General features: G+C 41.8%; 1 protein-coding gene across 1 annotated transcript in view; it reads left to right on the forward strand.

Moving 5' to 3' along the window:
• STK10 (serine/threonine kinase 10) overlaps positions 1-21052 on the forward strand; it is a 134166-nt gene that overhangs the window by 74431 nt on the left and 38683 nt on the right. Inside the window, exons 3-9 of the mRNA XM_077265783.1 lie at positions 10-58; positions 2576-2725; positions 9831-9903; positions 11709-11903; positions 12400-12481; positions 19108-19239; positions 19360-19872. Coding sequence (XP_077121898.1) covers positions 10-58; positions 2576-2725; positions 9831-9903; positions 11709-11903; positions 12400-12481; positions 19108-19239; positions 19360-19872 — 1194 coding nt within the window. The remainder of the gene's footprint in view (positions 1-9; positions 59-2575; positions 2726-9830; positions 9904-11708; positions 11904-12399; positions 12482-19107; positions 19240-19359; positions 19873-21052) is intronic.

Consider the following 21052-nt stretch of genomic DNA (forward strand, 5'->3'; position numbering starts at 1 on the left):
GTTTTCCAGATCATGATCGAGTTTTGTCAAGGTGGAGCGGTGGATGCAGTAATGCTAGGTATGTATGCCTTATCTTTCCACACAAATGGTTTTCTATGAAATAATACGCCCACAATTCTGTTTTGTGATTCAAGAATGAAGTCCTCATTGCTGAAATAACTTATTAATCCAGTGTCATCGATTCCAGAAATTCTACTGTCATTATAATGTGAACTTAATCATCTTCTGCCAACAGTATGTTTTTTTTTAGATTTAAAGTGCAACTCCAGCTTTGTGTGTTTTTTGTTTTTTTGTTGTTTTTTTTTCCCGTCCATTAACAATCAGTAACATATGTTAAATGACTGCATTAAAATAATTATCGGTTGCCGTCTTCTGCAGTTTCCAGCACTCATCCGATCCCTCTCCTGCAATCTACATTGTCTGTGCAACTCACTTCAGCAGCGTTTAATTCATTTAATTACATACACAACATTGATAGACAGAGAACCTTCATTACTTGATAGATATATATATATATATATATATATATATATATATATATATATATATATATATATATATATATATATTTTTTTTTTGTTTGTTTGTTTTTTAATTAATTATGGGTAAGATGAGCTACATGACTTTCATCACTTCTGTTTGAAAACCAAAAAGAGAAAGAAAACTTTCATCACTTAGCCTATAGTGGCTTGCAAATGTATTTGCACGCCCCTCCCCCTTGGCTTTTTACCTATTTTGTTACATTACAACCTGTGGTTAAATATTTTTGTAATCCGATTTGTGTGCGATGCATCCGCAACTAAATAGTCTGAGTTGGTCAAGTGAGAAAAAATATGCATAAATTAAATTTTGCTATGAAGCCCCTAAAATTTCTGGTGCAAGTAATTACTTTCATAAGTCACATGCTTAGGGAAAGGAAGTTCACCTGTGTGTAATCGAAGTGTCACATGGACTGTCAGTATATACACACCTTTTCTGAAGGGCCACAGAGGCTGCAACACCATTAAGCAAGAGGCACCACTAACCAAACATCACCATAAAGACCAAAGAGATCTCCAAACAAGTCAGGGACAAAGTTGTTAAGTACGAGTCAGGGTTGGGTAATAAAAAAAAAATATCCAAATCCCCCGGAGCCCATTAGATCCATTATCATCAAATGAAAAGAACATGGAAGCACACCAAATCAGCCAAGATAGGGCTGCCCACCAAAACTCTCAGTCAAGGCAAGGTGGGCATTAATCCAAGAGGTAGCACAGACACCAAAGGTAAACCTTAAAGAGCTGCAGTGTAATTTGAGTTAGCCAAAAGACCTCTCGGAGACATCCCAAATGAATGGACAAAGGTGTTGTGGTCAGAGAAGACCAAAATTGAACTTTTTGAGCACCAAGGTAAATACCTTATCTGGCGCCAAACCATCACAGCTCATCACCCCAAGAACACCATCCCCACAGGGAAATGTGGTGGTGGTGGCAGCATCATGTTTGGGGATGTTTTTCGACAGCAGGGACAGGCAAAATGGTCCGAGTCAAGGGGAAGATGGATGGTGCAAAATACAGGAATATTCTAGAGCAAAACCTACCTGTTTGTCAGTGATTTGAGACTGAGACAGAGGTTCACCTTCCAATAAGACATTGACCCAAAGCATACTTCTAAAGCAACACTCAAGTGGTTGAAGATGAGGTGTGTCAATGTTTTTGAGTGGCCTAGCCAAAGCCCAGACCTTAATCCAATTGAGAATCTATGGTCAGACTTGAAGATTGCTGTTCACCAGAGGAAACCATCTAAATTGAGGGAGCTGGAACAGTTTTGCCTTGAGGAATGGACAAAAATCAGAGTCGAATGCTCATAGACTTATCCAAAGCAACTTGCAGCTGTAATTGCAATTGCTGCAAAAGGAGGCTCTACAAAGCACTGACTTTTTAGGTGGGTGACTAGTAATGCACACTGAAGTTTTCAATTATTTTGTCCCATTTGTTTGCACCACAATAAAAAGAAAACCAAGTATTCTCTGTTGTAGGCATGTTCTTTACATCAACTGATCAAAACCCTCGAAAAAACCCTGTGAAATTCCAGGTTGTGAGGTAGCAAAGCATGAAATACTGTTGTCGAATACTTTTGCAAGCCACTGTATCTTTACTGCAAAGGAGAGCAGTGTATCCCGTAAGGACAAAGCTGGGGAATCGTTGCCACTCAAAACCTGGTTGATTAATCAGGTTCCAGTGCTTAGTTTTACATGTAGTTTAAAGATCAGAAACCACTTAATTAACGTGCACTGATTGCTTGGAAGGAATAACATAAAAGTCACACCAATGTTGTCTTCTGTTCTATGCTAATATGACAGAACGTTTTACATGTTCCTCTGCATTGGTCAATGAGTTGTTTCACAATTTTTGAATCTCCATTCATAGCAAGGAACTCTCAGACCCTTCCATCTGCTATACAACCAATTCTATATTGTGTACCATCGTTCGGATTTAATTATTCTTTTGTAAATGCTTCCTGTTTTGCTCTCATATGCATGTGGTTAAAATTTGGATGGGGTGACTGATTCTTGTGGTTTATGTTCTGCTGACAGAATTGGATCGTGGGCTGACAGAATATCAGATCCAGGCCATATGCAGACAGATGTTGGAAGCACTGGCGTACCTTCATAGCATGAAGATCATCCATCGAGACTTGAAAGCGGGGAATGTTCTTCTGACACAAGATGGGGACATCAAGCTGGGTGAGAGGTGCTTTTCTTGTCTTTGAATCCCATCTTGTTGAAGATATTGGTGCTTGATTTTATGACTCCAATATACCTTTGCTAAATCTTCTCAATGACTTGCACCATAATCCTTATTCTTTCTCCTGAAGGTTCACGTTAAAGGAACACTGTACTAAGAAAACCCAAGCAATACCTCCATTAATAATTTGTTTTAAAGGGAACCTGACAGCTGCTACATGGTGGCCTATCCAGGGGCAGAATGTTTGACACTGGCTGCATGATTTCAGCCATATATGTTTAACTTAGAAGTGCTGTGGTATTTAATAGAAAAGAATAGTTTAATAGTCAGAGGCCCAAGCTGCAATATAGACTAGTCGTATATGCAGGTACCTGGCGGCTTCTCCCTGCCCACTGCCCTGAGTGACGGGTCTCTCCCTCTGTGTATAGGGAGAGAACTATTACTCAAGATGAGACCCACTAGTTACCCACTTGTCCAACTAGTCTCCCATGTAGCTAGGTCCCCAGCGGCTATTAAACAATTTTTCTCAAACGCCGCAGTGTTTCAGAATTGAACATATATGGCTAAAATCATGTAGCCTGCCTGTGGATCAGGCAGCATGTATCAGTTGTTTCCTTTTTAAGTCCATTACCTGTAAGAATATAAGGTTAAAAATGGTGTTCGGTCCCACCAGGACCCACAACATTTGTCAAAATCATGAATTTTTTTTTTCCCCTAATGAGTCACTTTTATCCCCTTTAGAATGGAGTGGCAGATTGGCTGCATGTCCTCTGCTCCATTCATTCTCTATGGGATAGCTAGAAATAGTAAAGTATATCTATGTGGCCCCACAGAGAGAGAGATTGGCGCAGCGGTAGAAAATGCACCTTCTGCTCTATTCTAATGGGGATAAAAGTGCCCCGTTCTGCTAATCTGTGCAGGTCCCAGCGGTCGGACCCCTACCCATTAATAAGTTATCGCTTATCCTATGAATGGGCGTTAACTTGTTTGGGACAGAAATCCCCGTTTTAACTTTGTGTATACAACTTTTCTACTAAAGAAAAAAAGCACATGATGAGAATTCTGCAGACTGACAACTGTTGGAAAGTGTCTGTTTATTTGCATTGGTAATTTTTGGGTACAGTGTAATCCACCATAATGCAGCATTGGCATTGCTGGCCATATTTATATATACTGTAGACCTTTTAGCTATCTACAACAGTGTTTCAATGTATCTTGCATAGTCATTACTTCTGCTGAAGTCGAGGTTAAATTCCCATCTCTCAGACAAACACGGCATTCAGAGTGGCCATTTGTTATGTGACCGACTTAATACTCTTGCTTGGAACGGCTCCGCTCTGCAGTGCCGCGATTTTATGCAATCAAAGAACTACTTTCATGCCAGGAGGCTATTCGTTTAGGTTTAATCCTTTTTAGTGGAAGTAAAAAATATCCTGTGAGGCCCACCACTTGGCAAATGCTAAACAGGAATTGCCCAGATAGTCTGCGCGCAGCACCATAGTTGGAGACTGTAAGATAGAGATCAAGATGAAAATCTAGAAATCCGAAACGTCTTGTTCAGGAGCTGTTCTGCCAGATTTTCAGGACTCGTTTGTTATGGAAATTCTTTAGTCCTCAGTTCTGTTGTTCTCGAAGAAAAAATGTCCAAAAATACCCCCCTGAAATCTCTAGGTGATGGTACTTTGAACTGATTTAGTTCAGTACAAGACTGTAGATTTTTTTTTTTTTTTAAATTAACTTTTTCTCTGTTTTTTCCCTCCTCCTGCCCCTAGTCCTTAACCAGCAAAGACTATTGTTACTATTGTGCTATCTAGAACTTTCTACTGGATAGCTAATTTTCATTCAAGTGGTTTAGTGTTTTTTTTGTTATTTTTTTCTTTAAATAATACAAGAATACATTTTTATTGCAGCAAGTACATAGCTGCAGAACCAGCAAGTAAATAGCTACAGAACCAGCAAGTACATAGCTACAGAACCAGCCTCAATAGGCAATTTTAAGGGAACATGTAAGCTGATCCATACCGCGGGCAGCATGGATCCGAGCCTGGCTGCACAATTGCTGCCAGGTATATTTTTCTCTACAACTCTTCTGTGTTTCAGAGAATATATAGTTTATCGATCCAAGACCAGCATAGTCCGGCTTTGCACACAGCTGGCTTTTCACAATGCATCTATAGGTGATTGGTCTCTCACATAGCAAAAGTCCTATCAGTCACCTGCTGGGAGAAGCCAGCTGGGGGTGGAGCTGTACTAATCTCGTCCTTGGCCTCAAACCGTTTCCTTTTGAAATGCCGAAATGTTTCAGGAAAAAACATACCTGGCAGCAATTGTGCAGCCAGTCTCTAATTCATGCTGCCCGTAGTTTAAGCAGCATGTATCGGGTAAGTTTCTCTTTAAGGGTTTGTCCACTGTAATCGTCTACATTGATAGAGCCACTGAGCTTTGTGATTGGCTGCAGCACTGTTGACATGACCTCATCACTGGAACCAAACAAAAGAGACCAGTGCAGCAGTGGAGACACCGCGCTGGACCTGGGGAGGATAAGTAAAGCTCATTTTGTTTCTTTTTTGTTTTTAGCTTTTTTTACACATGGCTAACTATGGGCAAAAGTTAGTATGACATAGAAATTAGTAAATCTGACCCATTGAGTACTTGGAACTTTTGTTCCGTTGTGTAACGGCAGATAAAGCAAGCCTAATTTCTTCTTACGCAAACAATGAAGGAGAAAATATTCCTGATGGATTACTTTCCCTGCTCCTGTCTGATACCCACAATTATGAAGCATTTGTTGTCTGACCCCAGACATAAGATGGACCAGATCTTTATCAGTAAAATGGATGTGTAGGTTACTGTTGTGCAGATAGCGCGGGATCTCTGGCCTGTGTATGCACATTGCGGAGTCTGTGCAGAGCTCAATAGTATGTTATGTGGAGGCACGTAGAAGTGATCTAGTGGGAGAACCTTTGAGGTTTTCCTAAAATGGCAGTGTCAGAATCCGATTAATTTACCAGCACATTGTAAAGAGCTTTCCGGCTGCTATTCCAGACTTATACTGTAATGCCTTAAAGCAACAGATCTTTGTTTATTCTGTCTTTTTCAAAGTTTGCCTGCATAGAGGAAGTTCTAGGAACATAGTGTGTAGAGCTGGTCACTAGTCTCCTAAAATAAGGACACAGATCTGCAATACATGGCTTAAAGACTGATGCCCCACAGACCATGCATGTGAATCTGTGAGTGTAAAAAATGCCTCATGCACCTTCACTTGCTGTATGTATTGCTTTTTCAGAATATGGCTCCTTCCAAGAGGTGCAACACAGATCCATTTCACTGTAACGAGTTGTACATGGCCCGAAAAATAAATCCTACTGCAGAGTTACTTTAAAGGTTGTTTGTCCATCACCTAAACTACAAGAGGTGGGAGTGATGGTTGGGCATTCTGCCCTTGACAATGGTATCTAAAAACAAATGCTCAAATAGAACTTGTAAAGAAGGGCTTTTTGTTGTTGCTGTTAAATACAGTGAAAATGTGCGCGCAATCGAGACCAAATCACTGATGGCAGGATGTGTTATAGCAGAACTTGTGATGAGCAAGCGTGTTATCCAAGTATCTTGGGTGTACTCGATTAATATGTTCGAGTCCCTGCGGCAGTATGTTTCATGGCCGTCGCAAGACATTCAGAGATTGCCTAACAGCCGCGGAACATGCAGCCACCGGGACCCTGCCAGAGACGAGGAAGTAAGAGACCTAGGGAGACAAGTTAATACCCCTTTAAATGCATATTGTTCAGAACATTTTAAGTATAAAAATACTATAATACATAGAAGTGCTTCTTGAATGAGACTTATTGTCAGCCTTATGAGGACAGTGATGGCGAGAAACTTTAACTAATGTCCTTCTCTGTGTAGCACTGTCTGCGTTGGGACAATACATTTTGCCCTCTGTAGTGTAGTGATTAAGTGTCAAAGGTACCATAACATTCAGAGACATAAACACATCGGGCAGGCAGCACTAATCACAATCTTATTGTAAATGCCAAACGTGCCCCCTTCCCCATAGATTACAACTACCAAAAGACAAAAAGTACAAGAATGAGAGGTCTAAATAGATAAAACTCCAATAAAAACAAGTAAAAGTGCAAGATATGCAGCTGGACACACCAAAGGGGACCATCACAATAAGATGGGGTCAATCAGACAGTTACATAATCATATATACAAATAACTCCAAGCTGGAACCAAAAGCCCAACAATGTGATCTGGTAAAAAGCCTATATAATACCACACTGGAAAATGCTGTCTGAAACAATAAAGCCTTGTATAAAAATGTGCAAATATCAAAGTATAGAGCTACCAGTAAATGATGTGATGGCTCCTGTGTAGCGGACCACTAAAAACCAACCTGTATTGTCTGTAACCACAGATTTTCAAATAGGAATGTAGAGAATCTGAAGGGGTTCTCCAATAAAGTGGCCTCCATCAAGTGTTTCAAACCGGGGCCCATCTCTAGCGGCACTGGTATCACTTGTCTGACTGGGACTATTTTATTACATTCTTGGAGAACATTTTTAACCAGAGAAACCATGTGAAGGGTGGTCTTATTCCAATAAATCATCAGAAATTAGCCTTCTGTCCATGCATGTATTCTTAGGGAAACCGAGCGAGAAGCAATGGGGTGGGGGCAGCAAAGCGTTTTTTCAAAAGACACCATTGATCCCAGCCGTGATGAGATGGCATGTTTGGTGCTGATTTTGGTCCCCCCCCCCCCCCCCCGAAAGTACATTTTCTAGGAAGTACAAAATAAAGGGTATGGAGGAAAGAGTAAGGAAACCTTGACAGATGTGCTGGAACAATTGTCATTGTTCTATGATGGATCCCATTGCCTTCTCATGGGTCCACCAGTACTGTATGCTTTGCTATTCTGGCCATAAGATCGCAATAGAAATTTAAGAGAACACATCTGTGACACAGGCCGGTCTTGCTACAGCTTCTAGTAAATGCTTTAACTTCTGTACTGGATTCCGAGCTTAGTACTACTGTATATCATCTCCCATGCTGCTGTATATGGTCTTCCATGCTGCAGCTTCTGCCTCTGTGCTTTAGAAACTAAATAAAAGCGGTAATCCGTCATATCTGTGTATAGGAGATATCATAGCAGCTATTCTCCTCCCACCAGCTCATAGAACACGGACTATTAGGCTAAGTTCACAAGAATCTTTCAAATTTCATCCCCAAAAAATGGATAATTTTCCATCTGTATTGTTGTTCGTATGCAGCCCTCGTGACATCTGTTTTTATACATCATCAGTTATTACAATTTTCAAGAGCAAATGCAGTTTTCTGTGTTAAACACTTCCAATTTATCTGTAAAAATCAGATGCTATACAGTTGATCCATATGGGATACAAAACTTTTTGCGCACCCATGGAAAAGGCTGCTCACCTCTGAAATATGGAACACAGTATGCATGCTTTTTTCACATGGGCATTTGACGAGCCTTATTGAATAACATTAGACCTAGTGCTTTCATTTTTTTTTCCACTGTTGGGCTTCACTGCTAAGGTTCCAGTAACCGTGTCCCAAGATTGTCAGGGTCAAAGTTCTCAAAACACTGACAATCCAGAAGGCAAGTATGCTTTTTTAAAGGGCATTCAAACCCTTTAATTAAAATTCCTTTTTAATTAAATGGTTTTTGGAGAACTGTTGAAAAGCAGTGAAAACTGTAAATGTCTACTGTGTGTGGAAAAACGGGCACTTGTAGAAGTCCTAGATCAGACTTAAACTTTTTAACTGTAAATGTTCCAGTGGAGAGTGTAGTGTTCTATTCTTGGCTACTAATATTCTGGAAATGAAGAGCAGGATAGACTGAGGCATGGAGATATCCTGCACCTGCTGTATTGAGTATGGCATGTCCTATCTCCATCAGACACCATCTTGGCAGTCGTGGTTGCCCAGTGTGGTTTGCGCCACAGTTATGTTATTTCTATATGAGCACATGCAGTGATTTGGCAGCTCACTTCTGCGGAAGCGAACTGTAAACTGTCGAGTCAGCCGATGGTGGCTCACGGAAGCTGAACTGTTGTGCATTACAACAATCATGAGGCTTTTGTGGTCATAAACTTCTGAGTTAACCATGCACTAGTGTTATTACTCTGTCGGCTGTAACGCTGCTTCTGCAGCTACAGAATGAGGTCTTCTAACATCGAAATGTATTTTAGTAAAGAGCTGCCATGGCAAATGTGCTAAACGAATATCTGCAGTTAATACGAAATAATAAAGCTCTCATTTTAGGCTTTTGGGATTTCGGTATGAGTACCATTAGTTATTTTTATGACATGGTTTTCAACTTTCAGCAAGATGAAATAGAGCAAAGCCGGTCTTGCTTTTCATTTAGGTATAAGTGTGTTTTTATTTTTCTCACTGCAGTACTGTGCTAGCATAATCCATAGTTCCCCATTTTTTGTAGGCTGGGTCCATTGTGGTTTCCTGTACATTTGACCGCTTAAGTGGCCCAGTCTTCCTCAGCGTCGTTAAAAAATATATATATAAAAATACTGACCTCTAACATAATCCTTCCAGATTCCATTAAACAAGTTTTCTCAGTATCCATTTGAATAAGTATCCCGCATGGCTGTCATGGCTCCTTCCGATGTAGAGAAGCCTTGATGCCGGTGTGAATGGAGTCTAAAGATGACATTTTTCTATGACTATTTTGTGACCAATTTGCACTGCTGTTTAGTAATCCCACTTGTGCCTTGGTATGTCTATGCCTCATCTCTGAAAAGTGACCCCAGTTTGATTAGCTCCCTGTGAAAACAGCCAGGGTCACTAGGGGGAGCCATAGTTGGGCATGGCATTTCCTTGGCAGTAGCCTATACAGGATAAATTGGGTAGATGTTCGTCTTAAGTTCACCAGGTCAGAATCTGCTTATCCAGATCAGCTGTCATTGTCCAGTTGATGGTCACCAGATGAGGACCCTCCTCTTGTGTACATATGATTTAATCAAACAGAAATTATCTTAACAAGACAAACCCTTTATAATTGGCCATTTCTATTCAACAGCCTCAAATTTATTTATTTTATTTTTATTTTTTTGCTCCTTTCAGCGGATTTTGGTGTCTCGGCAAAAAATTCAAAAACCTTGCAGAGAAGAGACTCCTTCATTGGGACCCCTTACTGGTAAGTTGACACATGTTCTATATCATTGTGTGCATGGTGATAAAACATAGAGGCCTCTACAGATGCCTGGTATGTCATAATCAAAAATGCCAAAGAAGGATGTGTGTGCTACGAGATTTTTTTTTGTGTGTCCTTTCGAAATAAATTCAAATATGGCAAATTCTTACTGGCTCTAAAGGAATCTAGTAAATTTTTTCTTTGAGCAATTTTTAAGTCTGGATGAGCTAAAAAAAAACACTATGGATATGAATGAAATTGAAAAAAAAAAAGGGGGATATACCATATATAATCGTGTATAAGTCGACTAGAGTATAAGACGAGGCACCTAATTTGGCCACAAAAAACTTGGAAAAATTATTGACTCAAGTATAAGCCCAGGTATGCATTGTCCTCTTATCCCTGTCCTTGTATGCATGGCTCCCCCGTCCCTGTCCTTGTATGCATGGATCCCCCATCCCTGTCCTTGTATGCATGGCTCCCCCATCCCTGTCCTTGTATGCATGGCTCCCCCGTCCCTGTCCTTGTATGCATGGCTCCCCCGTCCCTGTCCTTGTATGCATGGCTCCCCCGTCCCTGTCTTTGTATGCATGGCTCCCCCGTCCCTGTCCTTGTATGCATGGCTCCCCCGTCCCTATCCTTGCATGCATGGCTCCTTATCCCCTGTCTCTGTACGCATGGGTCTTATGAAAACATCCTACTTACCTTCCCTGCGTGCCCTCTCTGCATCTCCTTCCAGTGCCAGGAGCTCTTCCAGCCGAGCGATCACGTGTCCCCGCTCATTAAGGTAATGAATATTCACTTCTCTCCACGCCTATGGGAGTGGAGGGGTGAATATTCATTACCTTAATGTGTGGGCACCCGTGCTAGCCTGGCCGCTGCTGGAAACTGGCAGCTGCCGCTGTAGCTGTGCGCGCTATAAGAGAAATGAATATTCATTGCCAGTGCATTAAATATTCATTTCTCTTTAGCAGTGGGACCAGGCTTTAGCTGCAGCCTCCGGCTCCTGCCTCTGTGACCTGCTGCTCCCCCGCCATCTTTCTGGGACATTGACTCGTGTATAAGCTGAGGGGGGGTGTTTTCAGCACAAAAAAGTGCTGAAAAAAATCGGCTTCTACACGAGTATTTACGGTATATCTTCAATCACAGTCCTCCCTCTTTTTTTTTTTTCTTTTTTAACACGAGGCTTATGGTTCAGTATATATTGGCACTTTTGTGGCCTCTACAAGGGTATGCTTATAGTGCTGCTGAATGTTTTCCTTATGTAGCTCTGATGTAAGCGGAGAACTATCTTGGTATAAGGGTAAAGGTATGCTTAGAATGAGGAGCCTTATTTAAAGTGCACCAAAGGGCTATTTCTTTGGATGCTTTTCCTAATATCCGTGGACAGTGCTATGCTTGTTCCACTCTGAGCACCGCTAAAAGGGTTGTTGAAGAGCGAAGAAAGGTGTTTTCATTTTTTTCCCCCAGAATTAGCATTTCTTCCATCTATGGATTGTGACTGGTAGTAAGTTCAAACTCATTAAAGTGAATAGAAATGTTTTGCAATATTCGATCCGATTCGTGAAGAAATGCAGAGCGAAGAGAGGCAAATGTTACTAGTGACTTCAGCTTTAAGACCGGAATGTTGAATGTCACACAGTGTATTAAAGCATGTTGATATCCAGATGTAAGAGGAATGTTTTTCATCAACATATTTCCCATTTTCACAGCAATTCCCCTTTTCACTGCCTCTTCAGTGAAGACAGCCTAACACAAGTGGTGAGAATAGTCTTGTTCTTTCTAAACATTTCCTCTTCTGTTCCCAGGATGGCCCCTGAAGTGGTGATGTGCGAGACGATGAAAGATGCTCCATACGACTACAAAGCTGACATTTGGTCTTTAGGAATAACGCTCATTGAAATGGCTCAGATTGAGCCACCACATCATGAACTTAACCCTATGCGGGTGCTTTTGAAAATTGCCAAATCCGACCCACCGACACTGTCTTCTCAGTCAAAGTGGTAAGATTTCTGGCTTTCGTTTATGACCATCAAAAGTTACTTCCAACTTTGCATGCTTAAAACATTAAAGACATTCCAGGCATTTTTCTTTTTGTTTAGAACATATTTTTTTGTTGAGTCTTAAGAAATCTGCTTCATATTAGTGATTGTTGCTGGTCAGACAAGCACCAGGGCTTTGTAGCGTACTGTCTGCATAAAAATGGTACTCCAGTACTTAAAAACAATGTTCTCCACGATTTTTAACCATGTGTCTCCATAGAGCTGCACAGGCTTTTCCTAAAAATATATTAGATGCTTCCGTTTATAAACTTAGACAATTGGTATTTGGATGCTTGTCCGCTCTTTCGAGACCCTGATCTCAACAGTGCCGATCAGAACCCCTGCCAAATCTGCTAGGGAAATGAGTAATTGAAGAAAATAAATCCTTCATGTTTTTTTCCTACGTGTCCCTCTCATATTGTATCTGTAATGACATCAACTGTTGTGTTGTCGAAAGGTCTCAGGAGTTCCGGGACTTCCTGAAAAAGGCTCTCGATAAGAATCCAGAGACCAGGCCAAGCTCCGTGCAGCTCCTGGAGGTGAGCCAAGCTCCTTCTGCTAACAATGAGAATTATCAAGAAGATAACTCTGTTTTGCAAATATTTTTGCTCTCTGCTCTTTCACGTTTACATCGATTGTTGAATTACTTTTACAATGGATATTTTCATATTTGTCTTAAATTACTGCCCACAGCAAGGATCTTTTCTTCATATGTGACTATAACACAAACTTGTACTGTAGCATTCTCTAGTCAGAGTCTCTGCTATGTATTGATAAAGTAGCTGCTGCATCATGGCTGTCGTGCAAGTCAAGATTACACACTGCATGGGCATACTTCAGTAGCTTATTTCCCACATTAAGGGTATGTGCACACGTCCGGAATCTTTGCAGAAATTTCCTGACAAAAAACGGACTTTTTCCGCAGGAAATCTGCATGCGTTTTTCTCGCGGTTTTTGCGCTTTTTTTTGTGCTGATTTTTCTCATTTTTTCCCGGCGCTTCCCAATGCATTAAATAGTGGGAAATCCGCGAAAAACCTGCCAAATTAATGAACATGCTGCTTTTTTTTCTGCGATGCATTTTTATCGCGGAAAAAAACGCAACATGTGCACAAAAACTGCAGAATGCATTAAAATGATGGGATGCTTAATGTATGCGTTTTTAAGCGTTTTTGCCGTGGAAAACCGCCGAAAAAATCTGGAAATCTGGAACGTGTGCACATAGCCTCACAGTTATCCGTGGCCATGGGGGACCCCACTTATCCCAGAAACAAAGCTGTAAAATGTCTTGTAAGAAAGCAGTGACCACAAGTGCCCCACCGCGCCATCCATTCTTTGTGAACATGAGAGCGGAAGAAGGTTTTTGCAACAGCAGAGTTTTCACTGTAAGAGCAGTAAGACTATAGAAAGCAGTAAGACGATATAGAAATCATGGTGCCTCATTGCAAAAGAAAAAAAAAAAAAAAAAAGTTTGTCGGGGCTATACAACCCAACTTTTAAAATCAGGGAGGATGACACGGATTCCAGCAGGTACACAGTAATTATACCAACTAACACATCTAAACACTCGCACACTCTCTGACTCTATTCTAACTCCGGAATCCATATCTTCACTTGATGACACAGACCAAGCCACTGCTTTCCACAGTGCCACTCTCGCTTCAGCTATTGACGCTGTTGCCCCTCTCATGCATGGCAGAGTGTGACGAATCAATAGAAAACTTTCACAATAACCTCACTAAAAAGCTTTGGCAAGTGTCCAGGGTTGCAGAGCGGCGTTGGCAAAAAACACATCTGCTAAACAGGCCTACTTCACAACCCTAGTGTCTTCCTTATCCTACAACTCCAAACAGTTATTCAATGCTTTTAACATCCTCCTCCACTCTCCACTGCCCCCTCTGATTTCCCTCATGTGTGCTAAAGATTTTGTCTGACACTTCAAAATAAGATCAATCAAACAAGGCAGGGCAACCCCCTTGAATACCAGACCAATGCCATTCCCCCATAACCTCCCTTTCCAACATCACTGAAGGAGAGCTCACTCATCTCTCCAAATCACACCGCACCACTTGTGAACTTGACCCCATCCCATCTCACCTCCTTACCAACCTCACTACCACACTTATCCCATCCCTAACCCAACTCTTCAACCTATCACTTTCTTCTGGTACCCTTCCTTTTGCTTTCAAACATGCCACAATCACGCCTATCCTCAAAAAGCTATTCTTCGACCTGACCGCTATATTCAGCTATCGCCCCTAATTGCTTCCAAACGCCTCGAGCAGTGTGTTCATGCTGAACTATACTCCCAACTCTCATCTTGCTCGCTCTTCGACAAGCTACAATCTGGCTTTCGCCCCCACCATTCCACTGAAACTGCCCTGACCAAAATTACTAACTATTTACAGCCATAACAGACTATTCCCTACTCTTCCTTCTAGACCTGTCCTTTGCCTTTGATACAGTTGGCCATGGTCGCTTACTTCAGATCCTCTCTTCCTTTGGTGTCAAAGACCTTGCCCTATCCTGGATCTCCTCATACCTTTCCATCCGCACATTTAGCGTTTCCCACTCCCACACTAACTCCTCATCCCACCCTTTCTCTGTTGGTGTCCCTCAAGGCTCTGTCCTAGGACCCCTACTCTTCATCTATGCTGTTGGCATGGGACAACTCAAAGTCCCATGGCTTCCAGTGTTGCCTATACGCTGATGACACTTAGATCTACATCTCTTGCCCAGACTTCACCTGTCTGCTGTCCAGATTCCTGGAGTGTCTATCAGCCATATCCTCAGTCTTCTCCGCTCGCTTTCTCATGCTCAATCTGGACAAATCGAAACTCCTTATTTTTCCTCCATATTGCATATTATCCTTACCTGATCTATCTATCACAATAAATTGCATCACACATTCCCCTGTTCTGGAAATTCACTGTCTGAGTAACCCTTGACTTTGCCCGGTCCTTCAAACCACACATCCAAGTTTTTGCCACCTCCTGTTGCCTCCAACTCAAAAATAATTCCAGAATCCGTCCTTTCCTCAATGCTCAATTTACTAAAATGCTTGTACATGCCCTCATAATGTCCAGCCTCGACTACTGCCACAACCTCTTCTGTGGCCTACCTGCTAGCAAACTTGCACTTCTACAGTCTGTCCTTAACTCTGCTGCCTGACTAATCCATCTTTCTTCGCTACTCCTCCAATTCTTCCCTTTGAAAATCCCTTCATTGGCTGTCATTTCCCCAGCTTATCCAGTTCAAACTACTAACACTGACCTACAAAACCATCCATAACTTGTCTACTCCGTACATCTCCGAACTAATATCCTGACATCTTCCCTCACGTAATCTCCGGTCCTCCCACAACCTCCTTCTCTTCTCCACACTTATTCATTCCTCACCCAATCGCCTCCAAGACTTCTCCTGAATGTCCCCCATCCTCTGTAATTATCCACATTGGGATCGTTCAGATGTAACCTGAAAATGCATCTCTTCAAGAAAGCTTACAGTCTGCAATGACCGCACTACCACTTTAACACCCCCATAGATACTGAAACTACCCAGCCTTCTGTCTCCTTCCCCATCATCCTGTAGAATGTAAGCCTGCAAGGGCAGGGTCCTCTTCCCTCTGTACCAGTCTACCATTGTTAGTTTGTTTACAGTAAGCTCTATCTGTATTTTGTATGTAACCCCTTTTCATGTACAGCACCATGGAATCTATGCTGCTATATAAATAACTGAAGCCTCGTTGTGTTCTGACCCACTACTATACCCATTTCATGGCCCTTGGAGTATAGTGCCCTAAAAAATGCCCCCATACTGCATGATACTCCCACTGTGAATTCCCACCACTGTCCCTCCCTCACGCACATGATGATGACACCACAGTGCCTCCAGCAAAGTATGCCGCCACATTAATACCAACATAAAGCATGATGGTTCCTGTGAAGAACCGCATCTCACAGCCCCACCTGATGTCACTAATATGTCGGGGGTCACGTAGTACAGTATCTCCACTTTCACCAATGTGACGTTCAACACCACCTAGGGATACGTAATGTCAGCTTGGCACAGTTTTACATAGACACCCCTATCCACACGGGCATAGGGAGACTGGATTAAATCGGGCCAGAGAAACCAGCCCCGGTAGCTATAACTAGTCGAGACCCAGACTGGCGTTCGTCACATTCCTATGATCTTTGTAACCGGTATACGGCTAGGACGTACGTTAACACCTTATGAAATTGCAGCTCCCATATGTCTAAGGTTTCTTTGAAGCAGTTAAGCAGCTTGGGCTCGCAGAAGGGGTTCATCTAGCCAGAAACTCCTTGGCCCCAGCTAGGCTGCTAGGCGTGTGAGTTTTTCCACAGCTTTTGAAGCTGAGCCACCTACTGAGCAAGGTGTCCTGTCTCTGCTTCATATTTTATCTATCTAGAATTTCAGACCAGATAGAATAGTCTATTTGCATGGCATTATATCACCCATATTCTTCACTGCCCCATCATACAATTTGATGTCCCCAATAGATTCTACAGTCAATAGGAGGTCCCCACACACCGTATAATGTTACCCACAGCTCCCCACAAAGTATGATGTCCCCTACAGCACCAGCATGCAGTATGAGGGCCCCCATAACCCTCTACATAATGAGAGCATGTACACACAATACATGGATCCCACGGGCAATGTGATGCCCCCCCCAAGCACAAAATTTCAGTCACAGCCCCGCCACAAATTAGAGGACCCTACATCCCCAAGCATATGATAATCCCTACAGTCCCAATATGCAGTTTGAGGGTCCCCAAAAATATGATGTCTCCCACAGAGCCCAAAGGCAGTGTGAGGGCCCTTAAAAACATTACCACCAACAGCCCCACACACAATATGATGTTCCCCTACAGATTGGTAGCCCTACAGCACACATATACGCTCACGCAATGAAATCATTGCGCCTACTGTGCTGAGTCACTGTGACGCACAGGCAGAGTGGTGCAGCAGGGACCTGATGGCAGAATTTTTCCCTTATGATCAGGAAAATTGGCTTTTGCCCCATGGGTTTGCACATTAATGGTTCATAAGTTGCTTACCTGTATTAAATATAGATTATCGAGCGATGATTTACATCTAAATTTCATCATTCCAATACTGAATGATGTACTGTTTAGATTGACCATAATGTTTAAAGACATGTAGACGCTTAGAATAAAACTATACTTTCAAGAAACTTTGTATACAATACCGGGAATCTGTCACCAAGTTTATGCCACATAATTTGAGGGCAGCATAATGTAGAGACAAAGCCAATGATTCCAGCGATGTCACTTACGGTACTAGTATACTTGTTTTGATAATCTCCTGCTGATAATAGTGATTTATCACCAGAGGACTAGTAAACCTGCTGTCATGTAATCCTCCATACCCCCACCATTGATTCACCGCTTTCTGCTTATGTACACAAAAGCTGCCAATCAGTGGAATAGTGGTGGCAAAGAGGGGGGTTATACAGAGCTCAACATTCAGATAACTGCTAGATTTACAGCAGAGAAAATTCAGTAAGTGATACATTGTTGCAATCGGGGGTCTGTTCTCCTACATCATGCTATTCTCGGGCAGCATAGCAAAAATCTGGTTACCGATTCCTTTTATGTCAGGCCCGTAAAATTAGCTTTCTTCCCCAACGATCAGCCACTTCTTTTTCGGCCACTTGAATTTGTTACGCACACTGGAAAAGATTTCTCAAATTCATCTTGTGACACAGAACATTATACTCTATGGAAGAGGGAGGAGAAGGAGGGGAAACAGGCAGAGGTAAATATAGAAAGATGGTGAACTTTATAACAAGTTTATCGCATCCCAGAGCTGGTTCACATCCAGATAGCTTAGCGCTGTTGTATAATATCCTCCATGTTGCTGTTGCTAAAAAATAAAAAATATATAATGAAGAGCAGGAATCTGCGTGCTGCACTGTGTATACAGCTAGACTCCTCCCTGCCTTCTCCCAGCGGATTGCAAATTGAAGCACCACTCCAGCGGGTTTTTTTCAGTGCTGGAGTGGCGTTTTAAATGCAAGTCCTCAATCCTTGGTCATATATTTACCCTCCAGCATCCTCACCATCTTGTGAGCGCAGCTACTGACTGGCCGGTAGCCAGAAGCTATGTCACAAGCTGTCAATGCAAGTCTGAGAGCCAGAACTCTCATACACTTGTATTAAAAAGTGACCTCCGCACCGCAGAGCTGCCAACAGGTCACTATTCGCCAGAGGCCGACGAGAGTAACTCTGCAAAAACAATGAAGGCGCAGCAGCAGGTGAGTATGAGACGGAGGCAGAGGAATTGCATTTCAAGCACCAGTCCAGCAGTGCAATACAAAAAAGAAAATGCTGGAGTGGTGCTTTGAGATTATGCAGAAAAGAAAATTGTTGAAAATGCTAGATACAAGTCTTATAGTGGCCAGATTTAGCATTATTTCTGATGTACACTCACAGGACAACTTATTCTGAAAAGTTTCTCGAAAGTAAGGTTACCCTTTAAAGAAGTTTTGTGAAAAAATGTTATTCCGTCATGTTTAATGTAGTGTAAGTATAATAAAATATTTACAGATTGTAGTCTTCTCCGGTTTTCCAGTGCCATTCCTGACCCATGTGACCACTTTGCCAAATCAAATATCATTTGCTGTGTGGACCAGTGCTGCTTTCTCAGTGAAAGTGACGCTCAAAACAGAAAGCGATTTCTGATCCATACACAAACCCCTGTGTGAGCCTGTTAGTCTGTCTTCAGGTCTCATGAGCCAGAAGATGACCGGGCGGCACTGGAAGTCCGGGAAGACCGCGATCTGTAAGTATTTCAATACACTGCACTACATTACATGGATAATTAAGAATGATTATGGAATATAAATTTTGATGAGACTTTTTAGACTTGACTGAAGCCTGTTTTGTTTTTGTAATCTTTGACTTTTGGTATTTGAAAAACTGGTAATTAAAAAATGGAGCTCATGTAGTTTAGGAAATGTCCTTTTATCAGTTGTATATCTTAATGTCAAGACTATTTGTACAGTAATTTATATATCACATGTAAAGCGCCATGGAATAAATGGCGCTATAATAATAAATAATAGTAATAATATAATAATATTCTATAGTTCAATCTTCTTTGTTTTGTGGTGCCCAGCATCCATTTCTGACCAAGGGGCTTAACAACAGAATTTTGCGGGATCTTGTGGCAGAGGCGAAAGCTGAAGTACTAGATGAAATAGAAGAGAATGGAGAACTGGAGGAAGAGGAGTCACCAGACCCACTGTCTGTAAGTCGCACTTATTTTCTGCACTTCTAAAATATTTAGACTTAATGCTGTTTTTCTCATCTAGTATCTGGTAAATATCCCATGGCTCTAATGTTACTTGTTCTATTTTCTTCACATTAGCCACCTGCAAAGAATGGCAGCCAGTACTCGTTTGATGTGGGAAGGGGCAAGCCCACAAGCAATGGTCTAAAACCTCATAAAGACCAGTTAGATGGCCAAAGCCCAGACAGCACAATAAGCAGCAAACCTGATAGTGTAACGTCTTCTGAGAACATGGCAGAGAGCTTCAGTGATGCAGAACAATTGAAACCTGACATCATCATCATTAACCCATTACTGCCTCCTGAAATCAGGAATAATTCAACGCCTGAGAGTCACAACCTGGACAAGGAAAAAGATCTCGGGTCATCTGTTTCCAACGGCCACAGACCAAAGAGCAGCCAGTATGATCGTCTGTCTGCAGAAATAATTCCCAATGGAAGCGTTGACTCTCCTCCTTCTCGTTTCTTCAGCAATCGATCCAAAAGGGATTCTGATTCGGGCAGCAACTCTGCTTCTGACAGCATGGACCTTAGTATCAACTTGTCTGCCGATCTGTCCATTAATAAGGAGACTGGTTCTCTGTCAATTAGGGTAAGTTTGCTTCTGTCACTCTACACTGTTCCTATTATGCAAGCATAGTCTAATCGATCATCCGATTACAATTAATATTGGGTGGGTCTTGCCATAAAATATATATTGAGCTTTTATATTGTTTATTTTGTGCAACGAAGGTAACGCATACCTATATTTCTCTTGTAAGTCAAGTGATCAGTCTGGAATTCTACTCGATTAGACATTATAGAATATTGGGTGCCCAAATATTCTATCCATAGGTGCTTGTATGTCACTTTCCAACGTCGTGTGTATGTCTGTAATATGCAGTACAGACCAAAAGTTTGGACACACCTTCTGATTTAAAGATTTTTCTGTATTTTTAGGACTATGAAAATTGTACATTCACACTGAAGGCATCAAAACTATGAATTAACACATGTGGAATTATATACTTAACAAAAAAGTGTGAAACAACTGAAAATATGCCTTATATTCTAGGTTCTTCAAAGTAGCCACCTTGTGCTTTGACTGCTTTGCACACTCTTGGCATTCTCTTGATGAGCTTCAAGAGGTAGTCACCGGGAATGGTTTTCACTTCACAGGTGTGCCCTGTCAGGTTTAATAAGTGGGATTTATTGTCTTATAAATGGGGTTGGGACCATCAGTTGTGTTGTGCAGAAGTCTGGTGAATACACAGCTGATAGTCCTACTGAATAGACTATTAGAATTTGTATTATGGCAAAAAAAAGCAGCTAAGTTGAGAAAAACGAGTGTCCATCATTACTTTAAGAAATGAAGGTCAATCAGTCTGAAAAATTGGGAAAACTTTGAAAGTGTCCCCAAGTGCAGTGGCAAAAACCATCAAGGGCTACAAAGAAACTGGCTCACATGAGGACCGCCCCAGGAAAGGAAGACCAAGAGTCACCTCTGCTTCTGAGGATAAGTTTATCCGAGTCATCAGCCTCAGAAATCGCAGGTTAACAGCAGCTCAGATTAGAGACCAGGTCAATGCCACACAGAGTTCTAGCAGCAGACACATATCTACAACAACTGTTAAGAGGAGACTTTGTGCAGCAGGCCTTCATGGTAAAATAGCTGCTGGGAAACCACTGCTAAGGACAGGCAACAAGCAGAAGAGACTTGTTTGGGCTAAAGAACACAAGGAATGGACATTAGACCAGTGGAAATCTGTGCTTTGGTCTGATGAGTCCAAAGT

Source organism: Ranitomeya variabilis, chromosome 5, assembly GCF_051348905.1.
Source record: "Ranitomeya variabilis isolate aRanVar5 chromosome 5, aRanVar5.hap1, whole genome shotgun sequence".
NCBI lineage: Eukaryota > Metazoa > Chordata > Amphibia > Anura > Dendrobatidae > Ranitomeya > Ranitomeya variabilis.